The sequence below is a fragment of the Thalassophryne amazonica genome, chromosome 3 (assembly GCF_902500255.1).
Source record: "Thalassophryne amazonica chromosome 3, fThaAma1.1, whole genome shotgun sequence".
Classification (NCBI taxonomy): domain Eukaryota; kingdom Metazoa; phylum Chordata; class Actinopteri; order Batrachoidiformes; family Batrachoididae; genus Thalassophryne; species Thalassophryne amazonica.
In genome coordinates this window covers 100,312,989-100,336,565 of record NC_047105.1, presented here as the reverse complement: position 1 = coordinate 100,336,565, position 23,577 = coordinate 100,312,989, and the positions used below count along the sequence as shown (strand labels likewise).

Genomic DNA, 23,577 nt, shown 5'->3' with positions numbered 1-23,577 from the left:
AGCTGCTGAGCTGAGTGTCTCTACCTCTCTGAGCATCTGACCAGAACTCAGAATCTGCTTGATCCAGCTACTAGCTGTTGCAGAAGCTGTGTCTGTTTTGTTTGGAGTATTTTTTCCAAACACCTGGAATAATATGGCTTGTTGTGTTGTAAAATGTCCTAACAGACAATCAATGATGTCTCCGCCGCAATATTCGCTGCAAGTGATATTCTCATCAGATGTAATGTTGTATGCTAATGGCATTAGCACTTTCATTAGCTGTGTGTAGCTTCATCCGTTTGGTCCACTTGATGCACAATTACTGAGAAAATAAGTAGCTCAAAAATGTTAATGTCCACACCAAAGCAAATCATTAGGAGAACCACCTTGTAGTCCTCAAAAGTGATTGAATAAACACCCGAACCAAGGTCAGCCTTAGCTTACATGGTTCCGACTGAAAGAGAGAGGTGCATTTAGGCTTCCTTCATCACACAGAGAATGCTGCGTTCATTAATGAGTTCATTGTGCCACTGCTGTGAACATGGCAACACCCAGACGTGGGCTTCATATCAGCTGTTCCAGGTCTCTAAAGGAAACCTGCGGGTGATGGCACTCAGGCATTGTCCAGTATATATACAGTCAGGGGTATATGCATCAAAAATTAATTCAAAAGTTGACCTTAATGGAAAAATACATATATTAACTTGCTGCTTCACCTTTCATATACAAGGAAGCCAAATGTAGTACTCAATGATGCCTGGGGGTCTTTGACCTTCGCTAACTGGGCTCCTGCCATTACTGTTAGGCACTTTATCTCCATTGCTTTGGAGAGAACATCACACAGCTGGCTGGTGAGCAAAGCTTTGCTGGACAAAAGGCACCCATTACACAACCATTGCCCAGACGTTGCAATAACTCACCAATGGATCACCATTGATTAGCCTCCTGCCACCATTTCTCCTTCCACTCCACCTACCTCCTACCACATCTTGTGCAATTCCAAATTTATGTCCTAATGTCCTAAGTGAATGGGAATATCGCTCGCACCAGACCCCCTCACCCAATTCAACGCATCATCACCTCAAACACAAAGCTGCCACAATTGGCAGAAAAATAATGGATTATCCCAGGAACTTTTACCTACAGAGGTTGGCCAGTTCACCACCAGTATGCACCACTGGAGGCTGTGACTATCTGCAAGCCTGTGAACCTGCATATGCCAAATGGTAGAACAGAATGTGGAGCACATGATCCACAAGTGCCGCACCCTCCACCCACCAGAAAATACAACTTTAGACCTAACAAGCCCCACCCCTATCACAGTGAGCTGGCTACAGAGTGTGTTTGTGTATAATAGTGGATAAATGAAATGAAAAAAGACCAATTTGGCTCCTGTCTGATGGTGCACTGTGGCATGTTCATACCGGACCATTAACTCGTCAGAAAACATCTTACTCGAGTCAGTCTTCTCAATAGCACTGCACTGTGTGCTTGGTGTACTTCAACTTAAAGGGGATGACAGATGAGATTCTGAATAATTAATTTCACTTTATGCCCAAAACACACCCATGACTAATGAAGAGGATAAATCCAACCCCTTTGCACCCACTACCCAATTTGTACTCGGATTATGCATCCTTTATGTAACAAAAATGAGTCAGACACAGCACAAGTAGACCATGCAACATAGACTGTTAGTCATGAAGGTAAACAAACGTACATGAAGTGTCACATTAAACATCTGAGAAAATATTGTTGCTGGAGACAGTGGTGGCTAACTTACATTATCATCTACAGCAACAGTGTAGTCTGGAATCCATTTGTCAGATAACAGTAAATGCTTAACTGTTAGCCTGCAAGTGGAACAGATCATACGTCTGCAGCTAATCCGTGGCTTAGCTGCCAGTACACTGATTAGAGTAGATAAAGGAACTTGAGATGCTGCTTTGAAATATCACTGTCCAGGAATACTACAGAGTGGGAAAATGGCAGAATAAGTGAACAGGAAAATACAATAAAAAGAAGAGTGTTTGAACGGCTGTCAAAAACAACACTGTGACTAACACATAGGCATAATGTTAACATGGAGTGTAGGAAAGGCCATCTGTCCTCATTCGTTGCTTGATGGTGCAGAAACAAAACATGAAAGTTTTGAATGTTCAAACAGATTTCCCATCCACAATGCCTGCAGCCAATTAACCACCATGCAATGCTTTCCTGTCAACTTGTTCTTGTTCTTGTTTTTTTGTTCTTGCTACTCCTCCTCATTCTGCCTGTTGCTTGCTTGCCTCTTGGCGTCTTTCTCTCATTCATTGAATGTGAGCTTTTCTTTTAATGCCTGCTGTCTAAAGCCCCTTTCACACCGGGCCTGCTTCCAGTTGCGTCATGTGGCGTCATGACGACGCCAAGTTGATGCAACCAAGCACCGAGTTGATGCAGTCTAACGCCACAATACTGGGAGGGACGCAACGGGCGATGCAAAACGGACACCAAAAATTAAACGTTTAATTTTTTCTGCATCGAGCACAGGACACAGATAGGAAGTAGTGTTCTCGCAAGTTGAGGCAACTTAACGGTACTTGACGTGACTGGATGCCACACCCACACAATATAACATTACCTGACACCAATTTGTGATTCCTGCTGTGCTCCATTGTTGCCGAGCTATAAATCATGCAGGGTTGTTGTCTAATGTTTTATACGATGTACAGAATGCAGTAAAACTACACCGCTCAAAGAGCACATCTGAACAATTAAAAGAAAAAAATGCTCATTGCAGCCTGACGCTAACCTCAAGTTTGATTGTGTTAAATAAAGTCCATAAGTCCTGCTCACAGACTGGACATGTCCACATCCAGTATAACTCCTCACAGAGGACATCTCCACGTCCTCTCATGGACGGCTCGCACACGTACGTGTGAATGCCGGCTGCAGCTCCGCAGTCACAGGAATTATGATAAACTATAACAGAAATCAGAGCGCAGACCTGCAACGCTGCACAAGAAGATATATAAACTAGAAGAGAAATCAGAGCGCACACCTGCTCATTTTACAGTTTGACTGCAGCTGAGCTCCTCGGCGCTCTCACATCCTCAAGCTTCACCCCCCTCTGCTGCACGCAGCTGACGCAGACATTCCTGCGTTATTGGATACGCAGCATACGCAACTTGAAGCAGGCCTGGTGTGAAAGGGGCTTAACTTTAACTATTATGTTGATCTGACTGGTAAAAAGCAAATTTAAGACATTCTTACAGGAGGTGAGGAAGACGCAAAAAGATCATACGTATTACAGGAGTAGGATTTTGTCAGATTTAGTAAAAATAACTCACTTTTCAAGACAAGTGCTTTTGCAACTATGCAAAGCCTGCAAAAAGCACCTTAATGGGTTAAAATAAACTGGCGTGATTGCCACCTTGGTGGGAGTTGTTTTGGCACTTCTTGTTAAGTGCTGTAGTTGTATTCAGATGCAGAGCAGTATAACTGACTAACCCTTCAGAAAAGGTCATACTGAATCAATACCTCATAATATTGTTTCAGATTGGAAAGTTAACCCATTGGATGATAAACTGCTACTAAGCCTGTGTGATTTGGTCAGCAGATCTACTTGATAACTAACTATGTTAACACAAATGCTTGTCAACATTTTCTGTGATACATCACTGAAAATCATATAAACCGATGCCTTGTACTTGTGCCATAATGTATGAATTTTCCAGTTATAAATGAAAATGTGGGGGCAAAATACCAGCTGCACTACATTCAGTAGTAACAGTCTTTCACCGTTACAACATAGTATTTATAACAAAAGCCACACCATTTTTCATATTTGTTAAGACGTATGCTGTGTTGTATCCAGGTGATGGTCGCGGAGGCCCTGGACATCAGCAGGGAGACCTACTTTGCCATTTTGATGGACCGCGCTTGTAATGGCCCTGTCATGGTGGGAAGCCCCCAAGGTGGTATGGATATTGAAGAGGTAGCTGCCAGTACCCCAGAACTAATTTTCAAGGTATATGGTACCCTGGTTCATACTCCTAGCTACAGCGCTAGCTATATTTAAGTGTAAGCCTCTTAGTGGAGACGCACCGACTGGTAACTAATGGAAGACAGTAATATTTCTTTGTTCATAATTTTGTTCATATTTGACTGCTTGTGCACTTCTTCATTTTCTTTCTGTAAATTTCATGTACATCTTTAAGAGGCTCTGTAGCTCAAAGAGAAAAGATGCTCATAGATACTTTTGCAAGAAGCCCCATGTGTTTTATATTTCTTTCAGTTCAATTTGGGTAGCTCAGTCCCATTGTATTGTTTCAACTCCTCCATATGCCACCCAAAGATACAATAGGTTCCTTGTCACTGTAGAAGTCAAACAGCTGGGCTTTTGGTTGTAATTTTTTATTGTTCTATATCTTTGTTACTGCTGCAGTTTAATGAAGGGAAGTCACAACTAAAGGTTCTGCTCAACAATATCCATATAATAAAAAGAAAGTGTCTCCTTGTGTGTTTGTGTATCCGGAACATCAGTTGAAATCCAGAAAAAGCTGACTTTCATCTTTTGGCATAATTATGTGTTTTTTTCATGAGGATTCAAGTCGTGAAAACAGCAAGGCAATCAGACCGATATTTCTTGAGAAATCAGTAATTATTTAAAACAAGAAGCCTGTTTAATTTGCACTTCCACAGTAAGATCCTGTATTTCAAAATAAAAGCCTTTGAGGTTTTATTGCAGACATGACAGAATTCATCAATCTGTCCATCCTCTAACATCCCAGACAGCAGATTCAAATCTGGACATTTTCTCAACATGTTGACACTCTGGAAAAGACAGCAGAATTGTCTCATCAGTGTCTCACACAGGTCAAAAAAGAAAAGAAATTTGATCTATAAACAGATTTTCCCCAAAAGTCAGATGTCCTCCGTATATAGTACAAATGACAACACCTAGAATGTGTGGTTCCCCACGGGTCAAAGTCCTGCTGTCATTTATGTAGTTTTTGTTATACACAGCTGCTGTGTTAAGGTTGAAGTACCATACCCCCTTCGGTCATCTAATAACTAGACTACTGCAGTTGGTTGCTAGCAGCTAATATGGTGACTTTGGTGTGATGTCCTGCCCTTTCCACAAACACACTTTCCAAAATTTCTGAGAGTAGCATTTGCAAATCCATTGTTTTAGTTTCTTCTCTGCTTTTTCTCAGTCTGACAGTTTGCCACCACATGATTGATATGCCTACACTTCAAATGAGCATTTCCTTGTGCCAAATTAGATCTCTTGAGCGTCCTGCATTCTCTCAGTCCCTTCATTTGTCTCTCTCCCTCTCCTTTGATTTCTCTGGGCCTCTTGTAGGAAGTCATAGATATATTTGAAGGTGTGCACGACGACCAGGCACTCCACATGGCAGCTAATTTGGGTTTCAAAGGACCTCTACAGAGACAGGTAATGGGCACTCTCAAGTCTTTAAAGTCAGAATAAAAAGAAGAAGCAGAAAGAGCAGTGATATGCACACATCCACAAACAAACAAAATGTACGGAAGCGTATTGCATTCACTGGATAAAACAATTTTTGACCACTGATCAGAAATGATCTCGTAATTATGAGATCTTTTCTCGAAAAGATCAGATGTCTACATTGTTTTATGTATGTACTTCCGTATTTCCAGTCCCTCAGTAAAGACGCGAGCTGAGCTCAGCCGATGATAACACACTATAATCAAACACAAAGTGTGGATTTTTCCCCTGAAGTGCTCCCGGATGAATGTCCAGGGAGGAGCACGGGGCGACTTCCAGCTTTCACTCACATAGCCCCACCGACCACTGAGAGACACATCGGGGCTCACTCCCACTCGGGCACATGCCAGTCTGTGTGCCCAAGCTGTTCCTCGCCTCGCTGGAGGAGTTTCATTCATCCAACAACAGTTTAGTGGGAAATCCACACTTTGTGCGCGCCATGGTGTGGATCACAGTGCAGTGTCGGAGGTTACAAATTGATCGATTTTCGATTATGACTCAGGCATTCTCACGCTTGTCTTTACCGAGGGACTGGAAGTACTGAAGCAATTATATACACACACAGAAAATAAAAAAATAAAAAAATAGCTTGATCTCATAATTACGAGATCTTTTCTCATAATTATGAGATTTTTTCATAATTATGAGATTTTTTCTCGTAATTACGAGATCAGGATCTCGTAATTATGAGATCAGTGGTCAATTTTTTTTATCCAGTGAATGCGATATGCTTCCGTACGAATGCGTTCTCCACCGCACAATGAGCATGAGACAACCTGTAGCTGCAGATAATTTCTCTGTGATTCTGGGAGAGATGAGAGAATGGATTCATCAGCCAAGTTCTGAGAGCAAGTGCATCATCAGCTATGAAATTATTATTTTATATAGCGTGCCATGAAGTGAGACAAAGTGGAACACATTGGCACAGCGAATTGCGCGGCACTGCGGGGATCAAATTTGTTCAAGTGTCAAGGTGCTATTTTTCTTTGCCGGGATAAAAAGGATGTGTTTAACAGCCCTCATTTGATTGACCAATACTCAGAACAATGGGAAAGTTCAAGCAACTCAATAAATATCTAAGAAGGAGAATTGTAGATTTACACATTAGGAAGGTCTCTTGTAATCATTTCTAAAGGACTGCAGATTCCAAAATTATCAGTTCAAACAATTGTACATAAATATAAGTTAGTCAGATATGTTAGGTTTGGAAGAAGACCCAAACTGTCACCCTGAGATGAGAGGATATTGGTTAGGATGTTTAGGAAAAACCCAGGATTCACAAAGGCTCCAGCCTGCCATAACACCAGCCTCACTGTCCACAGTCAAGCAGGTGCAGTGAACATTTTCCACCACATACGTTTTACATCACCATGGACTGAGAGGGTGCTGACCAAACAAGAAGCCCCTGCTCAAAAATGGACACCTTCAAGTAAGTAAGTCCCTTCGGCTGCTCCCTTGTTTTCACTCAGGGACACCACAGCAGATCCAAGGTGGATTTGCTTGTTGATTTAGCACAAGTTTTACACTGGATGTCCTTCTTGATGCAACTTGACATTACATTGAGAAAATGTGGCGGAGCTGGGGTTTGAACCAGGAACCTTCTGCACTAAAACCAACCGCACAAACCACTTGGCTGGTACCCCTGCACTTGGCCACCACCCCTGCTAAAACATATAGCCATTGGGTATTGCGAAGACCTGGCGTCCGTCTGTCCGTCTTTATTCAGCATAAGTCCACTTTTATTACTGCCACAGTCTTCAAATTCACAGGGTACATTCTTGGGACACAGGCCTTGGAAAAGTTCAAAGATGGCTAACCTTGACCTATTTTAAGAGTTATTTTAAGATGTTAAAATGTCTCATTCTGTACCTAAATTTATGGCATGGTCTCGCTGACGTTAGCGCGCAAGCATGGTGATGTCGCTTCCAGCTATTGCTAGATGCTAACTTTGCTTAATTTTTTTGGCTAGAAATAACACCTTTTTCACATATTATGTAAAAGCTAGTGAGAAATAAACATTTCTAAAACTGAAAACGCTGTATTTGTAACCTGATAACACCTCTGAAAGGATTTATAAAACATTTAGCAGATGTTAATGTGGTGATGTTACAGGTTGGTAGCAAAACTGTTTTGTTTGTGTGTAAATATATCCGCTTTGCCATAAATTATGTAAAAGCAAGGGAGAAATAAACACTTCTAAAACTGAAAATGCTGTTTTTAGAACCTAATAATACCTCTGAAGTGATTTAAAAGACATTTAGCAGACGTTAGCCTTTAGTTAAATTTTTGAGTGGCGGGAGTGACAGCCAATCAGAGTAGAGCTGCACCGTGACGTCTCAGTCTGGTTGCTAGCTGCAAACTCAGTTTTGTGTGTAAATATATCCTCTTTGCCATAAATTATGTAAACGCGAGCGAGAAATAAACACTTCTAAAACTGAAAATGCTGTTTTTAGAACCTAATAATACCTCTGAAGTGATTTAATAGACATTTAGCAGACATTAGCATTCAATGTTCACTTTAGCTTTTGAGTGGTGGGGGTGACAGCCAATCAGAGTAGAGCTGCACCGTGACATCACAGTCTGGTCAAGTTTTTCGAACCTAATAATTACTTAAACAACGAATTATACAGAACACAATGCTCATACAACTGAGGGTGTTTTAGCATTGCGTTATTCTTGTATTTCAAATGGTATAAACAAATTAAAATGTTTGAAATACTAAGATGCCCAGTACCTGGAGGGCACTGTATGCCAGAAGCTTGTTTATGGCTGTCAACAGCAGCTGGTCAAGGTACAACTTACTAATAGACATTTAACCAAATATATGTGACCCTGTATGTATAATTCTGACCCAGTGTGAGTTAGAGGAGATCTAAAATAAATTCAAACTTGTGCACCAAATTCTTGTTTTTTAGAGTCAAATGCTGTACAATCATTCCACCCTGGCAAAAAAAAAAAAAAAAAAAACAGTTCAGAGAAATGATTAAAATCCCAAAATTACCATGACATTCATGTCCATGATACATGTATGTAAATGTCCGAGCACAACTGTATGTATATGTTTGTGTCTTTATAGTAAGGATTAAAAAAATTCAAAAATACATTGGTGTCTATCATAACCTTAATTCCTTCATGTTTGTGTTGTAGAAAGTTCAAAAAGTAGGACTATGATTTTAATACACAAAGTGTATGCTGCATTTGGCAATATTCACAGTTTGTGGAAAGGGTTAATTACCTATGTTTTCCCAGTCAGTAAGTGCATGCAAAACAAACACAGTGAGGGTGAAGGTGATTTTCCTCGTTCTCTGAAGATAGTCCGGGATGTTGAGTGGCCTTGACAGAGCCGGCTGTCAGAACTGAAATATCAGGTAATTACTGTTGTCTTTGGACCTTGCAGGCAGCAGATCAGATTAAGAGGCTCTATGATCTATTCCTGAAAGTCGACGCCACTCAGGTTGAAGTCAATCCTCTTGGAGAGACTCCCGAAGGACAAGGTACAATGTAGAAAATGTCTGTAGAAAATGTCCGTGTGTATGCGTCTGTGGACTTGCTGTTTTCAGTCTATGATGTTTATCTTGACATGAATGTGGGTTGTTGCACATTTAGGTGTGATCCTTAAACTGGGATGGAGACAACTAACTGAGTTTGATTAAGAATGTGATGCATAACTAACACTCAGTTTGTCATCATGAGCTCAGCTTAATCAACTTTTAAATGACATATTGGAGCTTTCAGTATTTTCATCGTGTTGATTCTTCACCATTATTAATGAACTAAACTTGTACATTGTCAGAGACCAATAAGTAGCATCAGTTTATTCATGAGCTTTTTCAATTACTATATTAATGGTAAAGGAAGTATTTAATAATCTCAAATCAGGGTGTCATTGGATCCTTAAAATATTATGGATGTATAGAGTCATTCTTTATGTATGTTATGTACACTCAACAACAATATAAACGCAACACTTTTGGTTTTGCTCCCATTTTGTATGAGATGAACTCAAAGATCTAAAACTTTTTCCACATACACAATATCACCATTTCCCTCAAATATTGTTCACAAACCAGTCTACATCTGTGATAGTGAGCACTTCTCCTTTGCTGAGATAATCCATTCCACCTCACAGGTGTGCCATACCAAGATGCTGATTAGACACCATGATTAGTGCACAGGTGTGCCTTAGACTGCCCACAATAAAAGGCCACTCTGAAAGGTGCAGTTTTATCACACAGCACAATGCCACAGATGTCGCAAGATTTGAGGGAGCGTGCAGTTGGCATGCTGACAGCAGGAATGTCAACCAGAGCTGTTGCTCGTGTATTGAATGTTCATTTCTCTACCATAAGCCATCTCCAAAGGCGTTTCAGAGAATTTGGCAGTACATCCAACCAGCCTCACAACCGCAGACCACGTGTAACCACACCAGCCCAGGACCTCCACATCCAGCATGTTCACCTCCAAGATCGTCTGAGATCAGCCACTCGGACAGCTGCTGAAACAATCGGTTTGCATAACCAAAGAATTTCTGCACAAACTGTCAGAAACTGTCTCAGGGAAGCTCATCTAGATGCTCATCGTCCTCATCGGGGTCTCGACCTGACTCCAGTTCGTCGTCGTAACCGACTTGAGTGGGCAAATGCTCACATTCGCTGGCGTTTGGCACGTTGGAGAGGTGTTCTCTTCACGGATGAATCCTGGTTCACATTGTCCAGGGCAGATGGCAGACAGCGTGTGGCGTCGTGTGGGTGAGCGGTTTTCTGATGTCAATGTTGTGGATCGAGTGGCCCATGGTGGCGGTGGGGTTATGGTATGGGCAGGCATTTTGAATGCACAGAGATACCGTGACGACATCCTGAGGCCCATTGTTGTGCCATACATCCAAGAACATCACCTCATGTTGCAGCAGGATAATGCACGGCCCCATGTTGCAAGGATCTGTACACAATTCTTGGAAGCTGAAAATGTCCCAGTTCTTGCATGGCCGGCATACTCACCGGACATGTCACCCATTGAGCATGTTTGGGATGCTCTGGACCGGCGTATACGACAGCGTGTACCAGTTCCTGCCAATATCCAGCAACTTTGCACAGCCATTGAAGAGGAGTGGACCAACATTCCACAGGCCACAATTGACAACCTGATCAACTCTATGCGAAGGAGATGTTGCACTGCATGAGGCAAATGGTGGTCACACCAGATACTGACTGGTATCCCCCCCCAGTAAAACAAAACTGCACCTTTCAGAGTGGCCTTTTATTGTGGGCAGTCTAAGGCACATCTGTGCACTAATCATGGTGTCTAATCAGCATCTTGATATGGCACACCTGTGAGGTGGGATGGATTATCTCAGCAAAGGAGAAGTGCTCACTATCAAAGATTTAGACTGGTTTGTGAACAGTATTTGAGGGAAATGGTGATATTGTGTATGTGGAAAAGGTTTTAGATCTTTGAGTTCATCTCATACAAAATGGGAGCAAAACCAAAAGTGTTGCGTTTATATTTTTGTTGAGTGTATGTATGTTCTTTATTATGTATTGTCATTCTTTGTCATCGTATCACTTATATTCATTATACTTTAATTAACTGCAAGATATCAGAAGCATAGGAATCAGGGTGGCAAGCTGCCATTAATTTTCAATCAGAGTGGTCGTTTTGCAGTGATAAGAGACAGTGGTCATAATGCCACCATGAGAAGACTATTTTTTGAAAAGGCTCAGCAATACGACACGGCAACCGCCAATCCGAGTTAAAGTTACCGTGACATCAGCTGGATGTTCGCTCAAACAAAATAATCCAAGATTGCAGAATACGCTCCAAAACAGCTGTATTTTTGTGTCAATCTAGTTTTTTTGTTTTGTTTTCATTTTTCCCATATATTTGAAGGCTAGCAAAAATGCTGTTTTTGTAACAAGATGATACCTGTCTTGTGATTTTCAAGATATCTTACAGAGATGTTAGCATGATTGCCAGCATTGTTAGCATTAACTAGTGATACAGGAATGTCATTGTGAAAGAAGTTGGACTGAAATAGATCAAGTGAACTTTGGTTCTGTTAGGCAGTCAAGTATGGAGGAAAAGCTCATAGTGACAGTGTTGGGTTTCCACGCCTTTTATAATCCATTATTAAACATTGTAATACAGTTACATTTTTTCCATGAATCTGATTGGTTAATCATGTGAGATTTCAAACTGTATAATATTGGGGTAACTGACAAAATATTCGACCATTTCACATTTGGATGTATTACTCCGCGCCCTGACCGGTGTTCTGACGAGATGTCTTTGCTGTTGAATGTCATTCCTGTCCATGCGCAGTATTGTCGGGACATGGAAGTGTCGATGAACACCGGCCGCGCACGCTGCTAGCTGTTAGCGCTGTTATATGAGAGCGAAAGAAAGTCGCGTACTGCCGCCGCCAAAATGGGTGAGTTTAAGCTACCATACGAAAGGACCGATGTGGATTCTGATACAGAATTACTGTTTCACATTTGATGGATTTTCACGTTTGATCGATTACTCCGCCCCTGACCACTGTTGGAGCGATGCTGCCTCGGCTCTATGGTAAGCCTCGCGGACTGAATTACCTACAGAAAAATAAACCGTGCAAATGCTGGAATTGAAATAGAATGGGAATAACCCCTTGTGTCTGATGATTTGATGATGTTCATATGCAGTTGCAAATACCTGTTTAATTTGCAACTGTATAACCAGCATGAACGTCCACAAATCATCAGACACAACAGGGTTATTCCCTAATTGTTCACATTAATGCCAGTGCCCCAGAAATGCCTATCAGTCGTCAAAGGCCAACTGCTTGTTGCCCTCATTTTAGCTAATGTGGCTGTAAGGTAAGTTCTGACTATTCAGGCATGGCAGTCGGCCATGTATCCTCAAAATTGTGTGTGTTGAATCAATTTTGACACAACTCATGAATTGTACTCCTCATCCAGAATATTTGCTGGTGGAAATGTGTGCAGATTGGTTACCAACCACTAATAAGCTCCACAGAAGAAGATATAGTTACTGGACTATCACATGATCATTCATCAGTCATAGCCATTCGGTACATGAAAACAAACTGCAAAACAGTCATGGATGATAGCAAGAGTTGTTGATCGAATAGAAGAAAATGGAGTGAAAGTAAATGCTGAATGATGCATTCTTACTTAACGAACCACCGGTGACTGAATGGTTCTTCTTTTTTTCACACATTCTCTGATGACCCTTGAGATGGTTTTGAATGAAAATCTCAGGAGAGCAGCAGTTTCTAAAATCATCAAATGAGAACATCTTGCTCCAACAAACATGCCACATTCAGTGCCACATAAATCACTTTGCTTCCCAGTTCTGATGCTGGCTTTGAACTTCAGCAGATTCCCTTGACAGTGTCTACATGTCTAAATGTTTTCAATTTGTGCTATGTGACTGGCTGATTATATGCATCCTTCAATGAGCACTTGAGCAAATGTACATAATGAATTGGCCATTATAATCATAGAAGTTTTCATTTTTTTCTCCCGGCTGTCCTTTGAGACCAAAGATAATTGTTTTACATAGTCAGTTGCTGTGTTTGTATGTGTCTGATGAGCCCCCTTTTAGCTTCACATTTGTTGCTGCAGTGCAGACAGGTCTGTCCAATATAGAGACAAGACTTTGGGAGAAAAGGTCATTGACTCTTAAAAACAATCCTTTCCTTGATGAATCAGGGATTGCCAGGTCTTCCTGTCTTAGGAAGGTGTGTCTCATTGGTTAACCTTGATGTTACTGCTGCTGCCTGTTGCTTCAATGATAAACTGATAATCCTAAATTTGTTTTGGAGGTTTGCCTGTCATCTGTTCATAGAAAGTGTCTTGACTATGCAGAGGTGACACAACCAACAAGAGCAGCACAACCATAGCTAGTTTTACATACAACCCCAATTCCAATGAAGTTGGGATTTTGTGTAAAATGTAAGTAAAAACAGAATACAATGATTTTCAAATCCTCTTCAACTTATATTCAATTGAATACACCACAAAGACAAGATATTTAATGTTCAAACTGATAAACTTTATTGTTTTTGTGCAAATATTTGCTCATTTTGAAATGGATGCCTGCAACACGTTTCAAAAAAGCTGGGACAGTGGTATGTTTACCACTGTGTTACATCACCTTTCCTTCTATCAACACTCAATAAGCGTTTGGGAACTGAGGACAGTAATTATTGAAGCTTTGTAGGTGGAATTCGTTCCCATTCTTGCTTCATGTATGACTTCAGTTGTTCAACAGTCCGGGTATTTTGCGCTTCATAATGTGCCGCACATTTTCAATGGGCGACAGGTCTGGACTGCAGGCAGGCCAGTCTAGTATCTGCAGTTTTTTACTATGAAGCCACGCTGTGTAACACGTGCAGAATGTGGCTTGCATTGTCTTGCTGAAATACGCAGGGACGTCCCTGAAAAAGACGTTGCTTGGATGGCAGCATGTGTTGCTCCCAAACCTGGATGTATCTTTCAGCATTGATGGTGCCATCACAGATGTGTAAGTTGCCCATGCCATGGGCACTAACACACCCCCATACCATCACAGATGCTGGCTTTTGAACTTTGCGCTGGTAACAATCTGGGTGGTCTTTTTCCTCTTTTGTCCGAAAGGACACGACATCCATGATTTTCAAAAACAATTTGAAATTTGGACTCATCAGACCACAGCACACTTTTCTACTTTGCATCTGTCCATTCCAAATGATCTCGAGCCCAGAGAAGGCGGCGGCATTTCTGGATGTTGTTGATGTATGGCTTTTTAGCTTTGCATGGTAGAGGTTTAACTTGCACTTGTAGATGTAGCGATGAACTGTGTTAACTGGCAATGGTTTTCTGAAGTGTTCCTGAGCCCACGCGGTAAGATCCATTATACAATGATGTCAGTTTTTAATGCAGTGTCGCCTGAGAGATTGAATGTCACAGGCATTCATTGTTGGTTTTCGGACTTGCTGCTGACTTGCTGCTGACTTGTAGGAACTGTAGATGACGGAATCCCTAAATTCCTTGCAATTGAACGTTGAGAAACATTGTTCTTAAACTGTTGGACTATTTTTTCTTGCAATTCACAAAGTGGTGATCCTCGCCCCATCTTTACTTGTGAATGGCTGAGCCTTTTGGGGAAGCTCTTTTTATACCCAATCATGACACTCACAATTAGAGTCCTCAGTTCCCAAATGCTTATTGAGTGTTGTTAGAAGGAAAGGTGATGTAACACAGTGGTAAACATACCACTGTCCAAGCTTTTCTGAAACATGTTGTAGGCATCCATTTCAAAATGAGCAAATATTTGCACAAAAACAATAAAGTTTATCAGTTTGAACATCAAATATCTTGTCTTTGTGGTGTATTCAATTGAATATAGGTTGAAGAGTATTTGCTAATCATTGTATTCTGTTTTTAATTTACATTTCACACAACGTCCCAACTTCATTGGAATTGGGGTTGCTTTGCTTTCTTTCAAATTCTGTGCACGTCCTCTGGCTGTTACCGTGACTACAACAGAAGCTAAAAATAGAGAATGCAACTACAAACAGAACAGTAGCACATCCACAGCAATAAAAAAATAGCAATAATTAAATAAATAAAACAATCACTTAGCCCCCCCCCCCCCCCCCCCCCCCAAAAAAAAACAGAAATACAAAGTCTGTTTCTGAGGATGGCACAAGATAAATGCAGTCTGCACTGGCAAAAAGGATGTAAAGAGGACAGAATGGTTCCCCACAACACCCATCAGCTAAAGGCTCACTTTTGAAGACTTTTTTTCCAAATACTTCTACTACTACAACCCCTGGCAATAATTATGGAATCACCGGCCTCGGAGGATGTTCATTCAGTTGTTTAATTTTGTAGAAAAAAAGCAGATCACAGACATGACACAAAACTAAAGTCATTTCAAATGGCAACTTTCTGGCTTTAAGAAACACTATAAGAAATCAGGAAAAATAATTGTGGCAGTCAGTAACGGTTACTTTTTAGACCAAGCAGAGGGGAAAAAAATATGGAATCACTCAATTCTGAGGAAAAAATTATGGAATCACCCTGTAAATTTTCATCCCCAAAACTAACACCTGCATCAAGTCAGATCTGCTCGTTAGTCTGCATCTAAAAAGGAGTGATCACACCTTGGAAAGCTGTTGCACCAAGTGGATTGACATGAATCATGGCTCCAACACGAGAGATGTCAATTGAAACAAAGGAGAGGATTATCAAACTGTTAAAAGAGGGTAAATCATCACGCAATTTTGCAAAAGATGTTGGTTGTTCACAGTCAGCTGTGTCTAAACTCTGGACCAAATACAAACAACATGGGAAGGTTGTTAAACGCAAACATACTGGTAGACCATGGAAGACATCAAAGCGTCAAGACAGAAAACTTAAAGCAATATGTCTCAAAAATCGAAAATGCACAACAAAACAAATGAGGAACGAATGGGAGGAAACTGGAGTCAGCGTCTGTGACCGAACTGTAAGAAACCACCTAAAGGGAATGGGATTTACATACAGAAAAGCTAAACGAAAGCCATCATTAGCACCTAAGCAGAAAAAAACAAGGTTACAATGGGCTAAGGAAAAGCAGTCGTGGACTGTGGATGACTGGATGAAAGTCATATTCAGTGATGAATCTCGAATCTGCATTGGGCAAGGTAATGATGCTGGAACTTTTGTTTCGTGCCGTTCCAATGAGATTTATAAAGATGACTGCCTGAAGAGAACATGTAAATTTCCACAGTCATTGATGATATGGGGCCGCATGTCAGGTAAAGGCACTGGGGAGATGGCTGTCATTACATCATCAATAAATGCACAAGTTTATGTTGATATTTTGGACACTTTTCTTATCCCATCAATTGAAAGGATGTTTGGGGATAATGAAATCATTTTTCAAGATGATAATGCATCTTGCCATAGAGAAAAAACTGTGAAAACATTCTTTGCAAAAAGACACATAGGGTCAATGTCATGGCCTGCAAATAGTCCGGATCTTAATCCAATTGAAAATCTTTGGTGGAAGTTGAAGAAAATGGTCCATGACAAGGCTCCAACCTGCAAAGCTGATCTGGCAACAGCAATCAGAGAAAGTTGGAGCCAGATTGAAGAAGAGTACTTTTTGACACTCATTAAGTCCATGCCTCAGAGACTGCAAGCTGTTATAAAAGCCAGAGGTGGTGCAACAAAATCTAGTGATGTCTTGGAGCGTTCTTTTGTTTTTCATGATTACATAATTTTTTCCTCAGAATTGAGTGATTCCATATTTTTTTCCCTCTGCTTGGTCTAAAAAAGTAACCGTTACTGACTGCCACAACTTTTTTCCTGATTTCTTATAGTGTTTCTTAAAGCCAGAAAGTTGCCATTTGAAATTACTTTAGTTTTGTGTCATGTCTGTGATCTGCTTTTTTTCTACAAAATTAAACTGAATGAACATCCAACGAGGCCGGTGATTCCATAATTTTTGCCAGGGGTTGTAGTACTACTACTACTACTAATAATAATAATAATAATTTTAACAACTAAAAGTTTCATTACTATTACTCTGTGCCTAGGTTTTCCTACAGTTCTGCACTCAGTGGAATTGATGGGCCATATAAAAATATGTCTATTATTCTGCACACTAATGTGAAATGTGAAGCAATGTATTTTTCCGTCTGCCAACCAGTGTGTAAGCTAAGGTATAATTGGGCCTGTTTAATGTTCTAGCGTTAAAATCAGGTCAGTTATGGTTAGGGAAGCCATAAATTTAAAAATGATTAAGGCTCTTTAGGTTAGTAATCTTATCAACCAAATATGTAGTTTGTATTGTCAGTTCGGATGGTGTAAAGACAAAGAAAATGTGAAAGTGTGCTGAATACAATACTGATACAACACACATTGAGAAGTATAACTAAAGTATTAAAAAGCTGGGTTACACACTAACGCTATACACTATAATTGATTAATGCATTTAAATAAAAATGAATTGATGTAAGCAGTAGTAAACACGTAAATGTATCAATATTGTGATGCGTATTGAGCATCAAACATCCAGTGTATCATTTCATATATAAAACTTTGTGAAACAATATAGAGAGCCCTAGTACATTGTACAAATAATGAATGTTTCAGTGCAATGGTAATAATATTAACAAATAAAATATTATAATAATAATGAAATATTCTTTCCATTGAATGAATGAAAACACATTCATTATTTGTTTTATATAACAGCTAAAATAGATCCTTTTCATTTGCTATTTTATTAATTTATAAACAAGAGAAAGGGACTTACATTTTGGTGTATATCACCGGTCCTTTGATGTCAACAGGTTCCAAACAGTCCAACACAAATTTTAAATAGCAGTCCAAACCCATCCAAAATTGTTCTCAGTCAACTTGCAAAAACAATCAGATAGTTCAAAAACAATCCTGATGCTGTAGTCCATAGCTCATGCTGTGCATCATGTACAGACTGCCGTCTCCTTTTCTTAGTCCAGTGAAAAATCGTGCCAGAAATGTGTTGAGCTCTTCATCTGACAGCGGTTCCACTTCACCTAGAGGCATCCCAGCAAATACTGCAAATGCAGATGGCTTACACATAACTTAATATATGTACTTATTTGTTTTGGTTTCTTTGTATGTGTGGATTACTTGGGTTGTTACCACCATCTGGTGAAAATTTCATGTCAGTAGCACCTTTAGAAATATATTTGCTGAGAAAAATTGTGACATGTTCAATACTTATTTTACCTGCTTTAAGTAAACAGACTTGCTATTCAACATCTTTTTATATGTGTGTTTTGTTTTTCAGAATTGGCTGAATGTTTCGGTCAAACATTTTTTACTTTTAATCAGTTAAACTTCAGAGAGTAGCTGGAATAGTCTGTGGTACTCTAGCTGACTCAGGGTATGCTGATTGTTGGAATTAATTTCTTTTTTTTTATTTAAATAATCAATCTAACAGTTTCTTTTTTTCTTTGGTGATTATTTTGGTATTTGTTCATTTTCCTTTGATTAATTTACCAGTAAATCATAATTATGGATTATGTTAATATATTTCAACTTTGCATTCAAATATTTTGTCATATGTATGTATTTTACCTTTTTTTTTAATCTCATTATATAAATGTTACAAATTGCAATATAAACACTGGCTATAAAGGCATTAATGTAAAAAATATGGACGAAAATCTTGCACATAGCTCCTGCTGCAAGTAACAGTTATTTTTATTATCTGCTTGTCTGTTGATTATGTTGTGTAAAACCATGAGCTTTTTCATCCATAAAATGTAAGAAAGTGGTGAAAAACATTAATTAGTTTTTCATTAAATCCAAGATGAAATCCTCAGATAACTTGTTTTGTCCACTACTTTGGTGGGCGGTACACTGGTGTCATCATTTGTGTGATTGTGCACCACAATGTGGATTGCGCAATAATGTCAACACTGGTGTTGCAGTCCGAAGGATTCCCGCTAAAAACTGATCCGCCCTGCCTCCACTGTGTAAGCGTCATTTCATAGCTCAGCAGCTCCTCTGAGACAGCATCTCTTCACCCAAAACAATCAGATGGATTAATGGGTTTATTAACCATCAGATGAACTCTTAAATCATTCTGAAGTCAGTTTTAAGCAGAAACGAGGCGATAATCGGTGATGCTTTGAAATGACCGACACGCAGTGAACGCATCAGCTAGCAGCACGTGTAGCTGCAGTGCTCTGATCACTTCCTCCATCCTTTATGATGAAATAATGTTGAATTTATGTGGAAATGATTGTTGTACAAAAACTTCAGATATCTGTTGCTGAGATAGATGATGACTGGAGTGAAGTTTGAAGCAGAGACAAGGTGATAATCTGTGAACTGTGGCTATTGACGCATGCGCACTGAAGGCAGGGCGGACCGATTTTTAGGGGGGACCGTTTGGTCGGTGACATCGGCAGCGCTGCCATGATCAGACCCACAGCAAGAGGTGGTCTATGCAGCATTGCTTGTGTTCTGTGTAATGTCAGCCTCAGTCTGTTTTCCTCTCTCTCACTTGCATGCTGTTCACTGTTAAATATTCTAACACTATTAGAACACTTGAGCTGGCAAAGGAGAGACTGCGTTTCTCTTTTCCTGTTGTTACAGAGCACAGTAAACTGGCACAACATGACACAAGTGCAAGTTATTAGGTTTCTGTTGGAAGTGCTCATCATTCAGGTGGAAAAAAAGAAATTATCCACCCTCATGCAACATGTTTGCTTACTAGCTGTGGTGATGCCTCTTTTGATGAACTTGCACTGAACTTGGTTTGTCTCCCAAAGTAATAAGTGGAATTATGTGTGGCTCCGAGCAGACTGACTGCGATGTTTCCTATAGAGACAGATTACAACCCACTGAAGATGCATCACGTCTTTGATGTCATTTAGTTCCTCTGATACGCATTCTTGTTCAAAGTATGCTTTATCAAAATCTGACAAGAAGAGTTTGTTGTTTCTTGATTTCTTATGAATATTAATGAATGAATTGCCTCCCTTCATACTCTAAATTTATACTGAGAAATATGACGTTGATTTTCTGTGTGCAGGAAAGTGTCTGTGACCACAGCAGGCTTTATAGACAATCTGCATAGCAAAATCACCCCAGACTACAGTATATAAATTGGAAAGCAAAGTTTTCCAAGGGCAAAAAATAGCTGGGTTCCTCCCAGCTCTTATTTGGTAATGGCAGCATTTGTTTTCTAGATGGACTGGAAAATAATAGATGTGTCAAAACAAAAATAAAATGAACTGTGCAGTAAGAGAGCTACTTTACATGGAGGACACAGTGCATCTACTCCTCAGTCCCAGAAGCGTTTGCTTTCTGGAATCTGTTTTAATTTTTTCTATGCTGTTCCTAAAACGTATTGCAGTGTTGCTGTATTTTATTAATTTTTTTCACTGTTATATACCATATGTTTCCTCTGGCCGTCTTTTTGTCATTCATTGTTCATGCAATAGCTGAAAAATCAGATTTGCTTTTATGTGCCCCAAATATTTTGTGGCTTAAAACAACTCCATTTCCATCAGTCTTCATGAAATTCACATGCTTTTTAAACCACCAGTTCTCTGCACAGATGACAAAGACAAATACATATAGCCAACAGTTCTAGAAATGCTAGCTTGATCAGTACTAAATCAGTTGGGAGGAATCTGTTAACTGGATAACACAATCAGGAGATGACCACATCACTAATCCTCCAGCCCCATCATGAAAAGGTTGTATGAACATCAAATCTTACAAACATTCAGAAAGCTCAAAAATGTCTTTATTTTGTGTTGTCATTTTACATTTTCAAAGATGCCAACATAGCCCAGAATAGGAGGTTCACTGGTTCTCAACTGTATCTCTTAGAAGTCAAACTTTCAAAATTGAATTTGCAGTATTTTTTGCAGAATTGCCTACAAACATTTTGCAGATCCACTCACTGATTGACTGAACTCATTTATGCTATGTTTACCATGCTAACCGCTGCTCCACTCCACAATGCTATGTGAATGATGATGCAACAAATAAAACTTACACAATGCCCATTTCTTCCAATCACATTCAAAGAAATTCCTTCATGGTGGTCATAGGTGTCTTGATGTATTCCCTCGCTAGTTTCTCTCTTGCACACTCAGAGCTACCTGCTTTTGAGAGCTACCTGCTCCAGACACACGTACCATACATTTTGTATTTCTTATTGAAATATCCAGTGACTTCAAATGTTTATGTATCCATTCCCTGACCTTTCTAAAGAAAAATGGTTGTAAAAGTGATTATTCCTTATGTATTCCAATTACTTATGAACTCTGAGTCTATTAAAATAGCTGTGATATTGAAATGGAGTGTGGAAATTGCAATCGATGAAAGAAGGAGCAACAATTTCCCATTGTGACAATGCAACGCCATGTCATTTAGTTCTCTTTTGGTTCACACAACACACAGACTTTATAGAACAGTTTGCCCCACTCATTACCCACATTGGGGTCCTGACGGGAAAACATCAATGGGGCCGAGACTCTTTGGTATGCACTTCACACATTTCAACATTTTCACAGGAACAAACATCACACATTACCCATTTAGGGGTCCTGACGGAAAACAGGAACAAACATCGCCCATTACCCATGCAGGAGCCCTGATGGGAAAACATCAAATGGGTTGAGACACTTTGATATGCATTTCACACCTCTCAGGGTGTTATCACATGCAAAATATTGTAACTACAAGTGATGACACGTGGTATGGTGAATTATGTCCACAGTGCCCATTACGTGTTGAATGTACACCACAAAAGCAATTTTTTTGGTTAAACCCATTGAATTTGGTTAAACCCATCAACACACCAAGGATCTCCAACATGTTGCTTGCATACTACAGTAGCTCGCAGCTTCTTTCCAAGTAGCTCGCCAAAGGGTTCATGAATTGTACATAAATTTTAAAATTTGATTGGTCACTCAGTAAACCTACTTTCGATTTATATCCAGTTAAATTTTAATGTGTCCCTCCCCTTCTTACACAAAATGTTTATTTGCTAATTAGTTGTTACACAAACAGTCATGCTCCTCTCAACCTTGGTGAGTGAATGGCAGTAATCATGACTGCGGCAAGTGCTTGAACCAAAAACAGGATAAAAACATGGCATTTTCATGAAGAGTGGGTAACAGAATTTTGTTTCACTAATGTAAATGACAAGTGTGTGTGTGTCTGATCTGTGGTACAAGTGTGTCAGTCTGCAAAAGGTGTAAGATGGAACAGCATTTCACCACAGTCCACAGCAACTTTTCATGGGACTTTCCTTTGGGTAGCAGTCTACGAAAAGAGACGACAAAGGAACTGAAAACAACACTTCAAAGAAAACTGTCTCTGTTTTCCAAACCGACGAAGAACGCCAGTGCTGCCACAAAGGCTTCATTCAAAATGGCGCGCATCTTAACAAAGCACAAAAAGCCTTTCATTGATAGCAGGATTGTAAAGGAGGCCATGATGGCAGTGGCTGAAATGTTATTCGGGGACCACAAAAATAAGACAGAAATTTTCTGTTATTGCCGATGTACAACTTGATAGGAATGCACTTTCCCCAGATGTGGTAAAACAGTTAGAATCAGACATGAATAGGTGCAAATGCTTTTCAGTTCAGTGTGAAATCATGTTGAAATGGAAATTGAGGTTTTAATCCTTCAAAATAATGTGCAGTTCTTGGAGCTTAGTAGATCCAGATAACCACAAAAATCTTCACCAAGCAGCTCTGAAAATGTCTGCTTTGTTTGGGTCTACATACTTCTGTGAATCAGCCTTTTCTGACATGAATGTCATGAAATCAAAGTTCACAACAAGACTGACGGGGTCACTCTTATGGAGTCATTTAAATGTTCATCTCAGTGGATACACTCCAGCATACACATCTCTTGTTAACTATTTGCAGTGCCAGTCATCTCACTAACTATGTCACACAGTAAAGTGCATGGGAATACTGAAGTAGTAATAAGTGTGATATTGTGGCATGGACACACAACAAAATGACAATTGAAAAAGTAACTGTCTTGTTTTAACATCATTCATATTTCAATTTAATAATGTGAGACACTAGAAAAAATGCATACACAAATGCACATGGGAGTGAATTAAACATGTGATGTTTTAATACAAAATGTGGATACCAACAATTTGTAAATGTTCAGGTAAAACAAGCATAGTGAACTTGTTTGAGTTAAAAATAAGGTATGGGAATAAGTGTTGCAAGACATGAGTACCTTTCGCCCATTTTCATTTCGTAAAACGAGCTCTCAGAGGAAAAGAAAAAGATTGGAGACCCTGGTCTACACCAAAAGCATATTTTAATGTTTTATTTAATCTCCATTGTGACTGTGTACAGAAGCAAAGTAGCATCACTGTCCAAATACTTATGGAACTGACTGCCTATGGTACCCTAAACTCTTTGTTAACATCCCCAACTCTCACAGATTTCCAGCATCTGTAACACTGATCCTCATGTTGGGATGGTAGACATCTCCGTTGCTACATTTCTCTGGTCTAGGTGAGATTACAAAGACAGTGAAACAGCAGAGAGCAGGAAACACACCAGGAAGT

The 23,577-nt window shown here is 39.8% G+C and overlaps 1 protein-coding gene across 2 annotated transcripts in view; it reads left to right on the top strand.

The window, feature by feature from the left end:
* suclg2 (succinate-CoA ligase GDP-forming subunit beta) overlaps nt 1-23,577 on the top strand; it is a 395,797-nt gene that overhangs the window by 231,530 nt on the left and 140,690 nt on the right. The window contains exons 5-7 of one of the 2 annotated variants that reach the window (XM_034167172.1): nt 3,836-3,988; nt 5,327-5,416; nt 8,886-8,982. In XM_034167172.1, coding sequence (XP_034023063.1) covers nt 3,836-3,988; nt 5,327-5,416; nt 8,886-8,982 — 340 coding nt within the window. The remainder of the gene's footprint in view (nt 1-3,835; nt 3,989-5,326; nt 5,417-8,885; nt 8,983-23,577) is intronic. The other variant, XM_034167173.1, reaches the window with a different exon arrangement.